Genomic DNA, 19,614 nt, shown 5'->3' with positions numbered 1-19,614 from the left:
ACCCGCGCCAGGAGGCAGGGTGAGGGCAAGGCAGGTACTCCCACCCTCCCTGCCGGACAGAGGCGGTGTTCGGGAGCTGACAGCCCACCTGCGCTGCAATATAGATCTGTATCTATGGATACACACAGAGCAGACGGCCCGACGAGCAGCCGAAATGGAAAATGCGTGTCCCTCGTTGACAATTCGGAGACCCCTTACCTTGGATTAATGGAAAAAAAAACAAAAACAAAACAAAACACGTCCTTGGGAGTGAGATTCTCTTTCAGATGCTCCCCTGGAGGGGAAAATATTTCTGGTTATTGCACTTAAAAGGTTTCTCAGAATGTGGCCCACAGACCCCCTGTGAAGGGCCCAAGTCTGCTCTCTGATCAGAACCCCAAATGAAAGTCAAGCACAGCTGTGTTAGCTTCGTGAGGTGGGAGGCGAGCCGTCACCCCGTGGGGCCTTGTGTTGGGATGACAAGGGGCTCGACTGCCATGTGGAAGGCACGCCCCCACTCCAAACCCGGAGAGCTGAATTGGGAATCCGAACTCTCTACCCTGGAGGTGGGGCAGGGTCCTGTGGCCTTCCCATCTCCATCGCCACCAAGAGAAAGGCCCTCAAGGACTCCAGGAGGCGATGGACCTTGCCTACTTCTGGTGACAGAGCCCATGAGGGTTAGGATCAGGTCAGCCTAGAGGTCCATACTCTTCCTGCAGCGCTGAAGACCTGATCTAGAAACTTCTCTGGAGGTTGCCAGAGTGGGGAGCAAAGCTGAGGGCAAGCACCAGGTGCTCATGCTAACAGGCAGGAGGACACCGAGGGGACCTCCGCCTCAGGTCTCGGGGGCTTCCCAGCCACATCAACATGCAAGGGACTTGCACGCACACCTATTTTGTCGTCCGGGTTCTTCTGTCCCTGAGAAACCCGTTTTCTGGCCTCTTATCGTGTTGCCATCTGAAGCACCAATTACGAACACAGGACATCTGTGTGTGGAAAAGCCAAACAAAACACAACCTCACTCATTAAACTGTCTTCCCCTTTTCCTTCCTGCCTCTCCCGCGCCACACCAGCAGAAAGAGAAACCAGGCCAGTGAGCTGCCTACCTACTGGCGCAGCTGAGCGCGCGGCCTCCTCCCAGGCCCCTCGTGGGGACCCGGGCCCACGCGCCAGCGCTGCTTCAGGAAGGGCTCATGCCTGGGAGCTCGGAGACGACCCCGGCCATCTACCAGTGTAACGGAGCCCTGGAAAGGGAGGCAGAGGGGCTGGGGCACTGGCAATGCATTTCCGGGGGCTGCTGCCTGCCAGCGAGCAGCAGGGGCGTGGTCAGGTCCGGCACAGCTGACAACGGCGATGTCACATGCCACCTCTACACTGGCTTAGCGCAGAGAATTCGGGGTCAAGGGTTTAGGCCGAACCAGCTTCTATTTATAATAAAGAGCATCGAGGAGGGGGCAAACGGGACGGCAGGGGACTGGCTCAGTCTGGGTGCCCGTCGGCACGACGCTACGCTGAGGCAGAAGTCTGTGCTCAGCGCCTCGCCCCCGTGAGCGCGGGGCCTCCACTGGGAGCTCTTCCCAGGCAGCTGAGTGCTGCCGGCTCTAGATGGCCCCTGTGTGGGAGCTAAAGAGAGCGCAGGAGGGGGGAACAAACCCCATGTCTGGCTGTGTGGGTGTCGTGGGGACTGTCCCCTGCCCCACAGCTGAGGAAGCCTCGTGAGAGAGCAGGGGGAGACAGGCTCATTCCACAAGGACCCACATGGGTACATGTTAAGCAGCTCAAGTCGAAGCTCTCCGAGAGGCAGATGCCCTGACAGAAGGCACAGACGGACCCCACTCCTTTCTCCTGCTGCACCAGGGACCTAAATCTGGTTTGGGGCCCAACAGTGACGCCGGCTGGCAATCCTCTTCTGAGGGGCCGAAGAACCAGGAAGCTCATCGCCCTGGGATGTCCAGGCCCCATTTCAGGACCAAGTCCCGGTCTGCAGGACGGGGGCGTGGGGACCTGCACGTCACACCGAGGGTCCAGGCCAGTCTCGCAGAGGGGGACCACCAGAGTGGGCTGTGGCGCGCTGGAAGCCAACGGAAGCAGTGAGACCACACTGGCTATCACGGGACAGATTCAATCACATGGAAAACTTTTATTAAAGCATTTTAAAATAGAACTTTCCAATATGTAAAACTCTGAACAGCCCTTCCTGACCCTCCCCTGCCATGACCTGAGCCAAATGCACCGTCGCATCCTGGCCCGACCGCCCCGAGAGGCCGTTCTTGCTTGTCGGCAACTGCTTAGGGCACCGCAGCCCTAAGCAGTGAAATCGCCCAGACCTGAAGGGTCCCGCGCTCCCCACTCCCCGCTGCGGACCGGACTGAAGCTGGCCTCCGCCCGCCACGCTGGCAAGCACGGGCTGAGGCGTCTGTGGCGTCTGTGGTGTCGGCCGCAGAGATGTTGCCTCGGCTCCGGCTGCCCCGGGGTTATCTGCCCTGCGGTTAACAGACAGCGGACCAGGCCTGGTGACCAGTCGCTGTCACTGGAGATAAAGGCGTGCTTCTGCACCACGCCTCTCCAGAGTCGGAGAAATCAGCGGCGGGACATGCGGCCCCCAGAGCTAGACCAAGAAGACGAGCTGATGGGGCTCATCCAGGGGGCGGCGGCCCCATCACCGGGGCCCACGGGGCTCTTTTCCAGGCTTGGCTCCCGGCTCCCTGCATCTTCCCTTTAGGTGCCACGAGCTTCTGACACAGCTGACGCCCACGCGCGGAGCTTCCCGGCCCTCTGCTCAGTCGCCCAGGCTGGGGCCTGGAGGGTCCGGAGAGCCAAGAGCAGCAAGGACACGGAAAGGAGATTCCAAGTTACAGCCTCAAAAGTCTTGGGAGAAGCTCCTGCACGCCCTCTCCTTGCATCCGTCTCCGATGCTGCGGACATCCGGTGCCGCCCTTGAAGACATACACTGCCGGCGGGCGGAAGGCCAGGAAGGTTTCTCAGAGCCCCAGGCACGAGGAAACCTCTCTCCCAGGCGGTGACCTGACATAAGCCCCATGCGTTCAGCACGGGAACAGACCAGAGTTTACTAGTGGGGGACGGCGCGGGGTGGGGGGGTGCGACAACCAACACGAAATAGGAAAGAAAACAAACAAGCGATCAGGCGTCACTAGAGTTTTGGTTTCTGCTGTTTCTTTCTGGGTATGTTTCAGGGCGAATGTTCACGGGCAAGGGCTGCTCCGGTGCAGCTCAGTGAGAGCGGCTGAGAATGCAGCTGGTCACAGGGACGGAAAGGAAACACCGACACCCACTCAGCTTCTCCAGCCACCGAAGCCCTGCACAGACCTGCAAGGAAGCGCCGAAAGAGGCGGGTCAGCGGCCGCTCTGAGGAAGGGCTCCGGGGCTCATGCAGCTGCCTGGGCCAAGTTCGGGACTCTGAGTTTTGAGCGTTACACAGTTCCACACAGCACGGAACGAGGATCAAAATGCTAGACTTGGTGACGGGCCTGGAGACCCGTGGGCAGCACAAAGCTTCTGAGACACTACCAGGGATCTAAGGAACAGCATCTCTCAGGCCCCGCCCTCCAGCCTTTGCTCATCCGAAGGCACAGTCCTCTCTCTTACATGTGACCTTGGAGGAGGCCAGGCAGGGCACCTCCTGCTATATTCCTGTTCAGATCAGCAGGTCCATGAAACCCTAAACCTGCTGCTGAACCCCCATGCTTCCAGGACAAGCTTAGAAAAGGGGAAAAACAAACCAAATGTACAAAGAGAGCACAAGTTAGTGGTGTAACGTTTTCACATACCACATACTCCTCCCTCCTGATTTAATGGCTGAAAACTGGAGGTGGATACTTACGAGTTAGATGATCCAAAGCTGAATCCTGAAAAAATGGGAAGGGGGGAGTGAAATGAGCGCACACACACTGAGAGGCTGGGGGGGAGGGGTCCTGGCCGCACCACGTCCCTCCCTTCGCTCCCTGTGGAGAGCCCCGCCGCCCCCCACATAAAGGCCAGGGGGGGACAGGGAAGGCGAGGGTTGGCATCTCGGGGTTCTCCCGCCCCGATGCCCACGGTGGGCAGCAGTCCCTCCTGGCACAGTGCCTCCTACTCAGCTGGCCTGGGGCCACACGGACCCTCGTTGTCACGGAGTCGTATTTTTCTTTTCCCATCTACTTGCTGCTTCTTGGAGAAGCAAGATACTTGGGTTCTAGGCCCTGCTCTGTGGGCCACTCTCTGGCTCTTAGGGCAAATGAGCCCCATGGGGTATCTTCATCTGCAAAACGACGGTGCCTGACTTGTGCGCCTCATCAACGTATTGCAGAAATAAAAGCAAACATGCGCATTCCACTATCGGAAGAAGTGAGTGTGCAGCAGATCCAAGACATCTCATCTCTACATCTTACTGTTGGCATTTGCCGCCTTGGATTTTAAAACCAAGGTCTAGTAAGATGATAGTTATCTTGGGTTCTTGTCTTGAGAGAAAAATCAAGGCAGTCCTGCCTGTCTTTGGTAAGGAACGGCACAACGTTACACGTCTAATTAAAGCCAAAAAGAGCATTTTGTCTTTCACCCACTTTCAGCCTTCAAATTACTAAACTGAATCCCCAGGTAAAAATCACTCATTTCTTTGGGGTCAGGGGTGGGGGAAGGCATTTACTAAGGAGAAGGCAGGAGGCCTTCGGCGCGGGAACCATGTCTGGCCACCTACCTGTTCCACCAGATCCAAAGCCAGAGAATCCCCCGCTCTGGGCCCCGAAACCAGAAGTCTGCTGGGACAGTGATCCGAAAGTCGGAGCGTTCTGACTTGCAAGGGTGCCGAAGGATGTGGTGTTGCTGCTGCTCCCAAACCTGGGTCCCAGGGAGAAAGCAGTCAGTGGTTAGCCTGGCCACACAGACTCCTGCTGCCCCAAGGCCTTGGCCCAACCTGGTGGGGCTCAGGCTGCAAGCCACGCATGAGTCAAGGGGCCACGCCTGGCCTCTGGCCTCTCAGAGAGAACAGGCTGGAGCCCAGAGTGAATCTCAGCTTTGGGAGGGAGGACAGGAATGTGACAGGACAGCCAACTGGTCCAGGGTGTTGCTCCTCTCCACCGTCTGGAAATTCCAGCTCATCTGGAAATCGAGCAGCACTACATTTTTTGTTCCATCTCCAATAATTCTTGGATTTCATTCCATCATTTTCACATTTCTCATCTATCGACAACCTCCTTCCCCCAGTTAGTTGTCCTGACCTCCTCTCCAGATCTTGATTCTACTGACTTTTCATGACAAGTGAGGGGTCTTCGGGAGGCAGACCCTTGGAGCGGTCCTGACTGGTCCTGCTCTATTCCTGCCCCTGCTCCGGGCCTCTCACGAGCAGTGGGCGCTCCTCTGGGGCTGCCAGATATCCGCCAGATATCAGGGAACCGGGGAAAGGTGACGGGCTCTTCTGGAGGTCTCACACCCGAGTCCGTCCCTGTTAGCCCTCTTTGGCCAAACGGAACTAACCAGCCAGTCAGGACTTATGTGGGTGAGCTAGCCTCCACAACCAAGGCAGAATATGACACTTTCCTACTAGAAAAGAAAATAGCAGGTTTCAAATAAATAAAAAAAACCTCAAGATTCCCGGTCAACCCCAAACCCTCCCAGCCTGCGGCACCTGTGCTGGGCGGTCACTGGAGACATCAGTGTCTGTCAGATTCTAAAGTTGGTTCCAACTCTCCTTTAGAAGCTTTCCTTAGGGGCGCCTGGGTGGCTCAGTGGGTTAAAGCCTCTGCCTTTGGCTCAGGCCATGATCTCGAGGTCCCAGGATGGAGCCCCGCAGCATCCGGCTCTCTGCTCAGCGGGGAGTCTGCTTCCCCCTCCCCCGCTGCCTGCTTCTCTGCCTACTTGTGACCTCTATCAAATAAACAAATCTTTAAAAAAAATAAACGCTTTCCTTAACTTTAATTCTTGGGGTTTCCTGGGAGAAATTTAAAAGAACCTTTAGTTTCTACATGAACTCCAGGAAACAATTCATCAACTCGCTCACTTTCTGGAAACTTGCCAACACTTCTACACCGGCATCTTTCATGGGGTGGAGAGGAAGGGTATGAGTAAAAACACAGCTTAGTTTACTTTCAAGATAACGATGCTATCACCTTGCCAAGATTCACCCCAAGTGCCCTGACCATCCCCCCCAAACAAAGCCCCCACTCCCCTCCCCATGTCTCTAGCTTTCCGCATCCTGCCTCCTATGCCCAGGGCCACCAAACGGTGACTTCAGACACTACGATGTCCTCTGAACGAGGCACTTTGTAGTCATCACCACAGACATTTTATCGGGACTTTGTGGTGCGGTGAAGGCTATTTATTTTCTCCTTGGGGTTTTGGCAACCGGACTGAATTTCTGGGGCCCTTAAAAGACAATCCCTAATATGGCATTTTCAAGGGAGGATGTGCACGAGGCGCTAAGAGCAGCTTTAAAAGCCGAGGAGTCACTGAGACTCAGAACTGTGCCGGGGGTGGAGGCTGGCCCCTTGCACTGTGAACTGAATACCCACTCTGGGGGTTCTTGAGTGGAGCCAGGGACAGAAGGAGTAGTTTGCACAAGGACAATGGGTCGATGACACAACAGTCCCAAAAGGCAAAGAATGTGGCAAAAACTACTCATCTTGAATCCCCTGACAGAAGTCCCCACACAAGAGGCAGGCCTGGCTCTAAAGTAGCCAGGACAGGACTGTTTTCCTCCCTTAAGTCGTCTTTGAGCTCCAGAGAACAGGGTTCCGCCAACCAGCACTCCACGTTTGCGGGTGACGTAACAGCTCACGTCCACCTGCACGCCGACAGAGGCTGGCTTGGGAGAAGTGAGCCTTCCCCAGGGAGGAAGACACATCATGGACTGACTTGTTTGCGGATTTCGAGGGACGGGGGCTCAGCTCAGTTACAGTCGGGAAAATGCAAGAACTGTCTTTCCAAACCATGGGTACTGGGCCCCGTGCTTTGGGCCATCCCCAAGTCCCCCCCCGGGGCGCTTACCCGAATCCTCCCGCGCTGGCAGCCGCAGTACCCTCTCCGAACACTTTGCCTCCCGTCGAGCCCAGAGGGCTTGTAAAGGCTGGGGCTGAACCGAATGCTGGCACCCCTCCAAACCCAGGGGATCCCCCAAAAGTAGGAGGGCTGCCAAACACTGGAGCAGCACCGAAGCCACCTGAGCAAAACAGAGGCAAACAAACAGAAACGGGGAAAAAGAAAGGAGACAGGAAGAGAAGACAGCGGTGAGAAGCCAAATCAAAAGAGGAAGGAAAAAGGGGAAAATAGGTTAGAAATTCAAATTCAAAAAACTGTGACAGGGGCGACAGACTTTCTAAATACCGAGCCACCCCCTTCGCTTCTAGCAGGGGTAGAGTCCACCGGGGAGCTCCTCGGAGCCTTCAGAACCCAGCAGACGCTGTGTTTGTCTGTGAGACCCTCAATCCTTCCCACGGGCGCCCAGGCTCGTGGACTCAGGTCATTACCAAGCAGCAGCCTGGTGCATTTCGGACCCCTTCCCCGTCCCACTGCACCATTCTGAGGCTCCTCACTGAAAGAGCCTTCTTGAAAACTCCGATCCCTGCCCAGCTGTCAAAGACGACAGATGTTGTTACTATCACGACACACGCAAGGCTTCCAGCTTCGTGAAAACCCACATCATAAAGCCAGAGGCTCCTAGTCTCCTCTCGGGGGAGAACCTATGAACTGGGTTACAGGGAGATGGAGAGGCGCACGGCCCTGGTGCTCAGCCCGGGGCTTTTTATTTATTTAAAGCTTATGGCTCTCACATCTCTCTCCACAGTCTCTCTGCACAGAAGAATTTCTTTAAAAAAATGCTTTTTCTCTGCAGTCAGGAGCTACTCCTCAATAAAAAAAGCACATCGAATTTCCTCTCTGGAGGAAGGCGGCTGGATAAACATGATAAAACCATCAATCAACCCTGAGGAGAGGCCACCAGAGGCCCCACGCCCCTTGCTGCTCCCGTGAACAGAGGCGGGGCGGGGGCGTTCGGCCAGGGGCAGGCACCTGCGTAGCCCATCGTACCGCAGGTCAGGTGCACCGAGGTGGCCTCCTCGGACTGGCAGAGATGCCCACTGGGCGGGAGGACTGGCCGGTCTTGGGGTTCCCAAACCTCAAGATACTGCGTACATCATTTGAGGCTATGAGCTGAGACCCTCTGTGAGTATCCGCTGAATGGAATGGAACGGAATGAACTTGTATAAGAAGTTTGCTCTAGAAAGGAGTATTTCTTAAAATGAGTACTGGCCTAAAGAGCTATGTGCTAAAGGGAATGACAGTGGCCTTGGTGCAAGGAAAGAGGCGCCCCTTGGAAAGCGAATCCTGCTGTCAGAGGCACGAGTCAGGCCTTCTTACGTCAGCATAATCACACCACAAGCTTCTGCTACCTGAATCAGGAAAGATCAGACTCTGGGTGGGAAAAGCTGTTAGCTGAATTCTTTCGTTATTTATCATTTTGTGACTCAATCACGTGCTTACTTATTATCACTAGTGAAGATACTTTCTGCTAAGGCTCATGTTTGCGTTAACATTCTAGATTTTCAAACCTTGAGTGAAATTCCAAGCCATGATAATGGAGACTGTTGGGTTACAAATATAAGAGACTGGAAAAAAAAAAGTGCTAAAAAAACCCTTGCAGTTGAATTATTTACGACTGCTCACAGATCTAGTTACGCTTTCTTCCTAGACACACACAGCCGGATCTGGTGCCTTGCACGCAATATTACTCTGACTTCTTAGCGGAGGGTGAGTGAAAAATGAGAAGTCACAATGACAGAGAAAGTAAACTGGACAGGGGAGAGGAGGTTAAACACCCACCCACACACACACACACACACACACACACACACACACACGTGCCACCCCTCCCCCCACATACACCCATGCCACACCCACACCACACCCCCCCCCACATACATCACACACACACACACACACACACACTGCCCCCAAACAAACCTGGATCAGAATTAAGTGAAAGAGGAGGAAATGGGCACTCTGGTTTTATTTTTTCGAGAAGGCAACTCACTCCTGATGCTAGGATGGGTGTGATTTTATTAGATACTACATTTTCACGGTTTTCTTCTCCATAAGAGCAATTTGCTACTGATCAATGACAATACAAGACCGACTTCCTGAGGGCCCTCTGTGTGCCGGGGATGTGCCAGCTGCTGCATAACACTTGGCCTTCATGGTCCCAGATGAAACCTGCTTGACCTCACAGAAGGGAAGAGGCTCAGACAATGTTATTTGCCTAAGTTCAGCCAGCCGATCGTGGTAGCACCGGCTGAGTGACTCAGAGTGCGCCCACACCTAACCGCATGGGTCTGCCTGCCTCCCTCCACAACTGGTGTGAGCCCGGTGGGCTGGGCACGGCCATCTGGGCCCACCTCTATCCCCCTAAGTGATCTCCAGCACTACTACTTCCTAAGGCAACTTTATTTATTTATTTATTTATTTACTGAGGGAGGATGGACACTTCTGGAACTTTCCAAAGGCCCATCAAAATGGTCCATCTACAATCTGTATTAAAGCAAGATGCCAATCGTGATGTCTTAGGCATCTGCACTGCGTGGGCAGGAAGGATGACTCCTTTATTTAAAGCAGCCTTGCTTTATGCTCAGGACTCGGCAGCACCTCCTTCTACAGCAGAGCCCCCTGAAAACTGCCACGAGTCCTGCAGTGAGAGCCCAAGCACCCAAAGCACATGGGCCACGGGCTGCCTCCAGCCTCACTGTCACCCCCTGGCAGCCACCGGCTCAATCATCCCCTGCAGCTTTCTCCGTCTGCAGTCTGAGGGGTTCCATGGGGCAAAGAGTCAAACAGGAAAAATATTCTGAAAGGTATGAGGATATATTTTTCTCTAAGACTAAAAAAATGAAAGCGTAAGTTTCTCAAAGTCAATGGGGACCTGATTCCGGGATAAGGAGCAACACGTAAGAAAAACACATGAATCCAAAAAAACCATTATCTGGTTTCTCAAAATAAATAAATAAATAAATAAAGCCTCAATGATTGATGAATTAAAATTTCTTGGTCAAATGTCTGCTTTGCTGACTAGCACCCAGAGCTTTGTAGCCTTTTCATTTTTGAATCATTTACTGCGAGGAAGGCTGGGGGCAAAATAAAGCTGCAATGCTCTTGTCTAGTGCACTTGAAATTCTAGGAAAAATCAAAGACTAACCCACCCAAGCCACAGGTCTGAGTAATGGAGCATACTCATGGAGACCGGAGCAATTCAGGTTCTAGAAGGTGGGACTCCAGGCACGGAAGGTGGGGCGGTCCTAAGTTAAAGCCACCCACGCGTCTGGTCCTTGGGTTGGAGGGGGTCCTTCCTCTGGAACTCACAGAATTTCAGAGGCTCTCGGACACACGAGGGACAAGCATCTTGACCGCCTGCCCCTGGGGAATCTGCTTTAAAGAACTTCCTTCTCTGCAAACATCTTCCCCCACTCTGCCACTGATCTTTTTTTGGGGGAAAAAATCTTTTCACACAATTTTCCACACGACAGGGACAGGAATGCAGACCCTCTGGAGATCTGAGACAGAAAGAGGACAGAGAGGCAGTTGATAGAAATGAAGTATGTTTTTGTATCTAAACGTGTATTGTTCCTCGAATTTTGAAGTCCTAAACCACGCATATGATCACAGAAAGCCACACAGTTCACAAATGCATTTACGAGCGACGCCGGGCTAAGCAGTGCGGGTGGCGCTCTCCGCCCCTCACCCCACCGGCATGCTCTTCCCTGGAGAAGTCACGGCCCTGTGTACTTACAGTACGTGGATGCTGTATGGGGACATGTATATGTAATATATTAACATATGTTATGCTCAAAAGAAAAAAAAAAGTGACTCAAGAAAGAGGACAAACAAAAGAGACATAAAAACCAAGCAGACCACTTGTTTTGCTCATGACCGTGAGCGGGCCCCAAGCTCGTCTATGACTCGGGTATTTTCTTGTTTATATTTTAGTTATCACTGTCTTGTATGTTCCCTTACTTTAGATGCTCTGCACTTGCTGAATATCTACATTCTTGTTTTTAACACGTCTGGGAGACCTAGAACAGTGCTGGGGACACAGTAGATGCTCAGTGAATATAAAAATGAACCAGGGAGGAAAACTCACTTCATCTGCACTCCAATCCTACTCCCTTGAGAGCCACCCTAGAGACATTCCCTTCCAGATACCTACACATACATAATACACATCTTAAAAAACCCCACAGCTAATAAGTATCAGAGTACCTGTTTTATTTGGAGCGGAAAACCCGAAGCCTTGGGACGCCACACTTCCTCCTCCAGAGCTGAAAGTGCCGGCAGGCTTCTGCTCTCCAAACGATGAGCCGGCAAAGCCACCAAATGTCTTGGCCCCACTGTTTCCAAATAGATTAGAGGTATCTAAAGAAAGGGGGAACATGTTGAGGGAGATCAGAGTCAGAAAAAATGTCCTTATCTACTTAGAACAGAAAAGAAGCTGCAGCTAGGTGTTTGAGGAGAAACAAGTGAAAAGTCTGGGATTCAAGGGAGCCGGGTCATGGCGAGCACCTTCTGTGATTTGCTGCATGTTGATGACAAGTTCCTAATCTCTGGGAACTCGGGCTCCAGGTTCTATGAACACACCGTGCACGGGAGCTGCGACAGGGCCCAGGGAAGAGGCTCCTTTGCAGGCGCGCATCTGGGCTCCCACACGGCTCCAGTCTAACTACCAGCTTCCCCGCGAGGCGGTTTTCTTCTGGAGAAGAGGGCTTGCGCTCACTCATCTCCTCCCAGGAAAACCAGCTTCACGTTTTGTCGAGCTACAGAAAATAAAGTCGGAGCAAAATCGAAGCAAGCTTAATGGCTTCCAGCTTCTGCTTTTACAATCGGGTTGGACAGCGTGTGCTGTCGCCCAATCTGCGCAGGGAATGGCGGCGAAACAAGGGAAACCATGATGTTCCTAATTCTGATCTGAGGGGAGCTCGAGAGGCCCCGAAGAACGAAGAGGCAAGGCTTCCAGTCTCATTTCCTTTTCCGATGCGGCTCAGGGAAGCCCTCGACCTTTCAGATGCTTATCTAGGTGGGTCACTCGCTCGACACACCGAAGCCATGCCAAGAATGAAAGGAATCAAGGAAACCAATTCTTAAAAACCGAGATGGGTAAGAAGTGTTTCGTCAGTTAAGAGACGCAAATCTGACTGTTAACTGCCCAAGCAGCCACAATTGGAAGCACTTGGGAACGCAATCCGCACACCATCAGGAATTTCTCCTTCACCCTTTCTTGGGGGACGGGGGGAAGACGACTCACACTACCCCACCATGTTTGGATGGGTGTTTTATTAAAGTAAGTTTGAGCCCTAAGAAGGCAGGGAGATGCTGTCCTGAAACGGGCTCTAGGCCCAAAGGCACAGGCAGAAGCAGGGCGCTGAACTGATGCTCTGGGTGGGCAAGGGGGAGCACGAGCCGCCGTCACCACGGGAGAAGCGTGAACATTGCACTGGCCAGCCTTCCCCCAAGCTGATGAGGGGCTCACCGTGAAGGTGATGGGAGAGAAGTGGAGGGGAGTAAAGTCACTCCCAAAGTCCAGCTGTTTCAAGAGGTGGCCTGCCACTGACCTGTCAATCCCAAGGTCCCCCATTTCGCTCTGCTGCCGATCCCACCCCTGCGTGAGACATAACCGTTAACCCTTGTAGTGGTCATGCTCTTGATCGACAATCCAGGAAGTGACTAGCCTTATTTCAGGGACATGATCACCCCGAGTTTCTAGGCACCAGTGCACAGAGTCCTGGGCCACCACAGGGTCAGACAGCAGCGGGGAGTCCTGAAGTGAGATGACAGTTACTCTCTTTGCCATGGTTTTTTAATTGAAATATATTTGACATATAACATTGTGTAAATTCAAGGTGTACATGTTAATTTGATAGATTTATATATTATGATATATATATATATATGTGTATATATATATATATATACATAAAATATAATATAATTGCCTTAAAAAAAAAAAAAAGTGCAGTCTGAGAGCCAGGCTAGGAGCGGGCCAGGCACTGACAGCAGGAGAGGCTCACAAGTTCCTTTTCATCACCCCCCCGTTCCGCAGTACCACAGGATCACCCATCTCCCTTTTGTCGAGGGGTTTGTGGGGGTGAGGTGCTCTTAAGCAGCCCGAGCTCTCTGGCAGCGGGCTAGCTAGCTTGGAGGCCGCGTTTTATCCTCTCGGCGGCAGGACCCTCACTCAGCGCTGGAGATGCAAATCGGGCCCCTCCGCCATTCCTTTGCTCGGCGCCTCAGGAACGGACGACTGCAACTTCCTGACCTCCTTAATGCCACTGCAGCAAGAACCGCCAACAGCAAATCTGTTCAAGCACGAGACCTGGGGCTAGCCGTCCCCTTGGAGAAATCCGAGACACAGAGGGGAAACGATTTTCCCGGGACGATGCTGGGAGACTGAAAGGCCTGAAGTCAGAGAACAGAAGTTTCTGGGCATCTTCACCCTCCGTCTTCTCGAGGCTGCTTTGTCTGCAGATGCTCCCGGTGTTATGGTGGAGGACACGGGTGTCGTGTGGCAGCCCTGGTTCAGGACACCTAGCAGCCGGCGGCAAGGACTTCACCTTCCCAGGTCCCAGTTTCCTCTGAGATAAAACGGGGACAGCGAGGGGCGTCTGCACCGCTGCTGAGGCTCAGGTGAGCTGCCGTGTGCGGAGCTGAGCCGGGCCGATGGCAGAGCCTCGGGAAACAGAACTTCCCCTCTCTGTTTCTTTAACTCTTCCTTCTGCCACATCCCTCTTGTGTTCGATATAAGACGACACAGAACAGATGAGTGGCAAAAAACGTAATCCTTTTCATTTTGCAAAGACTGTGAGAAGTAAACCAGTCGAGTTGTAACAGTTTTGTTCACAGTCTCAAGAGGAGCTCTGCATGTTGAAACGTTTGAGGATTTATTTAAGCTGCTCTGAAGCAAAGTGGCATGAAGCAAGGTCCGCTTCTCTCTGTTCCCGCAGTCCACAACCTGCTTCTCAGTTTCTTCCCAGCGGCTCCAAAATAACACAGTTCCTGGCTCTTAAAATACGGCAAGTCAGGGGGTTATCTTGGCTGTTGGAACAGGAGGCGTCGCAGGAGCCTCTTCACACGTGGGCAGAGCAGCTGTCCTCAAAGAGTTGGCTGGTGACTTCTACTCTCGGGGGTGGCGAGTCCAGGGACAAGTGGCTTCGGCTCTGGGCTTCCCCCTGCCGGCTCGACAGTGGTCCTCTTGGGTCTTCCATTGGGCAAAAAACATTTGCCTAACTCAGCATCAGGGTCCAACCCTGCTTCAATTAAGTTATCCCTGATATAAATGTGATACAAACACTAACACGGAGACCCGGTCCCATGTCATTCTGCAGGCCTAAAGTCACTGATTCGAGTTCAACAGAAGCTCAGGCCCAGGACACTTTCCAAGACGTTCTTTGGAAGAACAGTTGTAACGGGAGCCTTGCTGGCCCAAGAGGTTCTCCTCAAATTGCTTTTGTATCCTCACACAAGTTATGCCTTTCGGGCCTCCGAACAGAGAACGTGCTGAGGATGGCTCTCACCAGTGTCCTTAGGACGAGACACGGGGAGGCAGCAAGCGCTCGTGGGTAAAAGTGCACGGTGCTGCTGAATTTTAAGCGACCCCTGAATTTTGAGCGTGGATCTCAGATAGTTTCTGGGGGCAGAGAGAGCAGAAACCTTCACGAGCTGCGGGCTTCTAGATAAAGAACAGGCCGGCTCCCAGCAGCAGTGCTCCGGCTTGGCTTCCGCCATCATGGCAGGGGACTAATGACCTCTCAGGGCGGAAGAGGGCAGCGGCAGGACCAGGCGGCCACCAGGGAAACTGCCGAGTGCCCAGCCTGTGCTCAGAGTCGGGCTGCACGGGAGTGTGTTCAGTGCCCCCGAGAACAGGCCAGAGGGCCGCCAGACAAGACGCGCCCAGGAGGAGCTGTGCTCCGCTGCAAGGCTAGGACGATTTCAGGAGGCACCGGGGTGGGTCAGGGTTCTGGAAACATACTCAGACTAAACCCCAGCAGCTCCACAAGCCCTCCTGATCCTATCTCCTGATCGGTAAAACGGGGATACGACATTGAGAAGTCCTGCTGTAAGAGGCAGTCAGCCCAACTACACGGCGTGGCACACAGGAGGTGTCCGTAAGGATCCGTTCCCTTCCACCTGATGTCATGTGAAGGCAGGGAATACAAGGGCTGTGGGATTCCAGAGAGGGAGAGACCACCGGAACCCCCGGGGCCCTCAGGCCCAGCTGCACACAGGTGTAGACTTGCAGTCACCCTTACAGGAAGGGTGGGTTCGGCAGGGGGAGTGGAGGGAGCAGGGGAGCTTCGGCACCGGAGCGGGCAGAGCGGGGCGGCGCGCGTACGGAGGATGGCTGGCAGACAGGCCGACACCGAGGGAATGTGGTGGGGGCACAGGAGAATGTGCGGGGCAGCTCACAGAGGGCCCGGGCGTCGAAGCCAAGGAGCTGGCTTCGTGTCAGTGGGAAGCTGCCAGGCGTTCTGCGTAAGGAGAGTGGCAAATGCAAAAGAGAGTTAAAAACACTCAGCTTGGCGTGAATGTCCACATGCCGGGGGAGGATAAGCAGGGAGGGGAGTCGAGACTACTGTGCAAACCCAGATGACGGTGAGGACGTGCCCGCAAGGACAGAGAGAAGTGGCAGAGAAGGAACCGTCTAAAAGGCAGAAAGAGAACCAGGAGAATCGGTCTATACAGCTCAGGAAAGACGTGCTCAAGGCGTCAAATACTGCAGAGTCACCCAAAGAGAAGGAGGTCGCCTCCAGTGGTTCGCAGAAAGCATCCTCAGTTCTGGTGAGGACAATGGCTGTCCCCAGATGCCTTCTAGCTCCTTCTCCTCCCCCGTTCTTCCTCTTCTGCACCTGGTCCTCTGGGCTACAAAGGCTCCTGTCCCTTTCACTATCGAATCACCTTTCAGTTTTCTAAACAAAATAATGGTTAAGTCTTTTCAATATCTGAAACTTCTCTTAGCATAGAAGTAAACTGCTGGCTTATAAAAACCAATGTTTAGGAACATGAAGACCAGCAGGTTTCTGGTATCAAGAATCTGGTATAATCCTATAAAAATATCTGGTTTAATTTTAAACCAGAATTACAGAATTAGAGAAGAGGTGTACCAGTGAACAGTGGACTAGGGGCGGAAGAGAGCAGTGCTGCCTCGCCGTGTGGCCCAGTTCCCGTGGGGTACACACCGACACGGTGGCAGGTGGCAGAGCTCAGGCTGCCCAGCACAGGGTCACTGGATGGAGAATTGGACAAAGGGGTGCACAGCTGGCTCCCACGAGCCAGGGCAAGCCATCGCCAGCCCCCCACCGAGAGAAGGCCATCCTCTGACAGGTAAGAACCAGGCCCGAAGAGATGAACCACGCAGAAGGAACGGGGATTTTACGAGGATACGATACACCTAAGATTCAACAAAGCTGCTTAGTAACACAGTCTCGCAGACTGTAACCTAAGGGAGAAACCCAGGTTTCTGGTACCATGTCACTGAGTGCTGCCTCTGTGCCAGATGCGGTTTTGTAGCTACACGTGATCTAGCAGAGTCCTAGATCTGCCACTTTCTGGCCTTGTGACTTAAAGTCACCTCACCACTTGGGACTCGTTTCGTCACGGGAAAATGGAGAGTGCCACACGAGGATCCTGCTGTCCAAGTATGCGCTGTGGAGCCCCAGGGCTCCACGCTGAGGGCGGGGGGAGGGTGGAAGATGGGGAAAGCAAGCAGTGTCTCTGGTTCTTGACCCCTGCTTCCAAGCAGACCTCTTTTTAACCTGTTTTATATACTGGGCCTCTGCTTAGAAGTTCATCTGCAGAAAGAGTTTTTGAAAACCACTAGACACAATTTCTAGGATCCCTTCATTCTAGGATTCTTTTTTTTTTTTTTTTAAGATTTTATTTAGTTATTTGATAGAGAGAAAGAGAAAGAGAGCATGTACACAAACAGGAGAAGCAGGAGAGGGATCCCGGGACCCTGGAATCGTGACCTGAGCCAAAGGCAGACGCATAACGGCACCACCCAGACGCCCCTCATTCTAGGATTCTAAGTTCCTCCCGGGAGACTGAGAGCTGAAGAAGAGATTTCTGCCACATAATTTCACAAGAGGTCTGTGTCTCTTGACTCTAACCTTCCCTTGTATGGCATGAGGGGAAGAGTGACACCAAGCAACTAAGCAGTGAATCTGGAGACTCAGGATGAAGAACTCTGCTTTGAACTGCAGGAGCCTTAACGCGAAAGCAGTTTCTGTCCTGTCTGAGAATATCAGCTCCCGATTCACGAGGACCTCGTGCAGCACAGCAGACGCCGAGATGCTCCGTGTGCGGCAGTTAAACGAGGGAAGCAGAGATGAAGATGACAGGCCCCCACCTGCCCATCTCAGCCTCCATCAGCGGCAGGGTTTTTTTTAAGATTAAAAAAAGAACAAACAAACCCAAATTTCTTTCATTTCCAACCATGAATAGACAGATCAACAAAGAATTTGAAAAATTAGCTGGAGAAAAAAGTGCCAGCAGAATGATACAGCTTCGACTGAAAATAAGGCAAAAATGTAAGAGATGACAAATAACCAAGGCTTTAAGTTTGGGGTAACATTTCTCTGTGGCAGCTGAATTTTCAAACCAATTCCGAGGGGGTACCACACCACGAAAACCCAGATGCTCCTTCTCCCAGCACACCCAGCTTGCTCTGCTGCTCTCATTTGTGCCTGTCCCCTTGCATTCACTTCAAGTCATTTCAACTCGAAGACACAGAGCGATCTGGGCCTTGGGAGAGGAGAGGGGAGGGGCGCAGCGCACAGAGCCTCACCGTGCAGCTCTGTTGTCTTTTTGTGATTATATAGGACATCTCATTAAAAAACCAAAAATAAAACTCAAAATAAAACCAGATCACACTGCTTTGATCCATATTATGGGGCTTCTGGACCCCTCTCTTTCCTTCTTGCACTATGGGGATGATAATGGCATTATGGGGCCGAAGAGATTGGGCAAACAGTCTCAACTTACTTGGGGTGGCTGCAGATCCGAAGCCCCCGCTGGCTGAGCTGAATGGGTTTTTGTTGGCTGCATCCTGGCTGGGTTTCCCTCCAAGGCCACTGAAGAAACCTCCCCCTCTTCCAGTGTTTCCAGACCCAAACACGCTCCCGCTGGAAGAGGGCTGCTGGAAAACAAAAGGGGCAGGAAGTGAGATAGGATGAGAGGTCATCGTCAAACGGCAGGCCACATCCGCGGAAAGGAGGCGCTCACAGCTGGGACAAATGGAAAAAGCAAGAGGACTCTGATTAGTTCGGGGACGGATGCTCTAACCACCACAAAAGACGCTGGACTCTGGACAGGGACTTCCTACAAATCAGAAGTTCTCAAGCTATTCCACACTCACAGTTCTCTGCAAACATGATTTATGGGAGGAGGGAACTCTGAATGTTTATCTGCCCCACGGCCTGCAGTCTCTGCTTGACACGATGCCAGGGGCAGGAAAGCCAACCCCTCAAGAGGTCCCCCAAATGAGAAAATTGAAAAACATTTCTCGGCGATTATGAACATGACTTCTTTTGATTCCTCCAGTATTTGGCTGAACTCATCAGCAACTGATGAAAAGTGATTTACACTGTCTCTTCTCCCAATTTGTGCACTTTTATTTCATAATGACTTTTCCATACTGCAGAAATAAGCTTAAATTAGCTCCATTGTTGAAATGATGACCATAGCTGAATTTCGTCCAAGTCTGCAAATCTTATGCTTAGAGGATGCTGCTAACTTAGGGCGCGTGCTGACTCAAAGCTGTCTCAGGCACCACATACTTTATTTCAGTTTGGAAACTGGTTTTTAAAGGAAGACCAGTGCTAGATTTGAGGGACCATTCATATTAGTTACATGGGACATCTTCTTGGCTGATAATGTAGAAATAAGATAGGTTTTTAAAGATTTTTTTTTTAAGATTTTATTTATTTATTTGACAGAGAGAAATCACAAGTACACTGAGAAGCAGGCAGAGAGAGAGAGAGAGAAGGAAGCAGGCCCCCCGCTGAGCAGAGAGCCCGATGCGGGACTCAATCCCAGGACCCTGAGATCATGACCTGAGCCGAAGGCAGCGGCTTAACCCACTGAGCCACCCAGGCGCCCCGGTTTTTAAAGATTTTTATTTATTTATTTATTTGACACAGAGAGAGATCACAAGTAGGCAGAGCGGCAGGCAGAGAAAGAGGGGGAAGGAGGCTCCCTGCTGAGCAGAGAGCCTGATGTGGGGCTCGATCCCAGGACCCTGAGATCATGACCTGAGTTGAAGGCAGAGGCTTAACCCACTGAGCCACCCAGGTGCCCCAAGATAGGCTTTTAGAAATGGATCACTGTTGGGGGTGCCTCAGTTGGTTAAGTGTCTGCTGACTCTTGATTTCAGCTCATCAGAGGTCTGGATCTCAGGGTCGTGAGTTCAAGCCCGACAGTGGGCTCCGCGCTGGGTATGAAGCCTACTTCAAAAAAAAAAAAAAAGAGGGAGAGAAATGGGAATAAAGCACTCCCCACCTGAAACCGGTGAGTCAATTAAATGTGCTAAGAAGCACAGCGCACTTTCCAATAGCGCCTGCAATGTAAGCACAGGCTCGGAAGACGGTAACTGACCAATGACTGAGCACTTTC

At 52.5% G+C, this 19,614-nt stretch overlaps 1 protein-coding gene across 14 annotated transcripts in view; it reads right to left on the bottom strand.

Moving 5' to 3' along the window:
• Positions 1-2,099: 2,099 nt before the first annotated feature.
• NUP214 (nucleoporin 214) overlaps positions 2,100-19,614 on the bottom strand; it is a 101,379-nt gene continuing 83,864 nt past the window's right edge. For 9 of the 14 annotated variants that reach the window (XM_082695971.1, XM_082695963.1, XM_082695975.1 and 6 more), the window contains 6 exons: positions 17,986-18,139; positions 11,215-11,367; positions 6,958-7,129; positions 4,673-4,812; positions 3,821-3,845; positions 2,100-3,306 (listed from right to left, as the gene is read on the bottom strand). In XM_082695971.1, coding sequence (XP_082552097.1) covers positions 3,273-3,306; positions 3,821-3,845; positions 4,673-4,812; positions 6,958-7,129; positions 11,215-11,367; positions 17,986-18,139 — 678 coding nt within the window. In that variant the 3' untranslated portion in view covers positions 2,100-3,272. The remainder of the gene's footprint in view (positions 3,307-3,820; positions 3,846-4,672; positions 4,813-6,957; positions 7,130-11,214; positions 11,368-17,985; positions 18,140-19,614) is intronic. The other 5 variants (XM_082695970.1, XM_082695973.1, XM_082695965.1 and 2 more) reach the window with 1 other exon arrangement.

This window comes from Mustela nivalis, assembly GCF_964662115.1.
Source record: "Mustela nivalis genome assembly, chromosome: 13".
NCBI lineage: Eukaryota > Metazoa > Chordata > Mammalia > Carnivora > Mustelidae > Mustela > Mustela nivalis.
The sequence above is the reverse complement of the archived record's forward strand: the minus strand, read 5'-3'. Positions and strand labels throughout refer to the sequence as shown.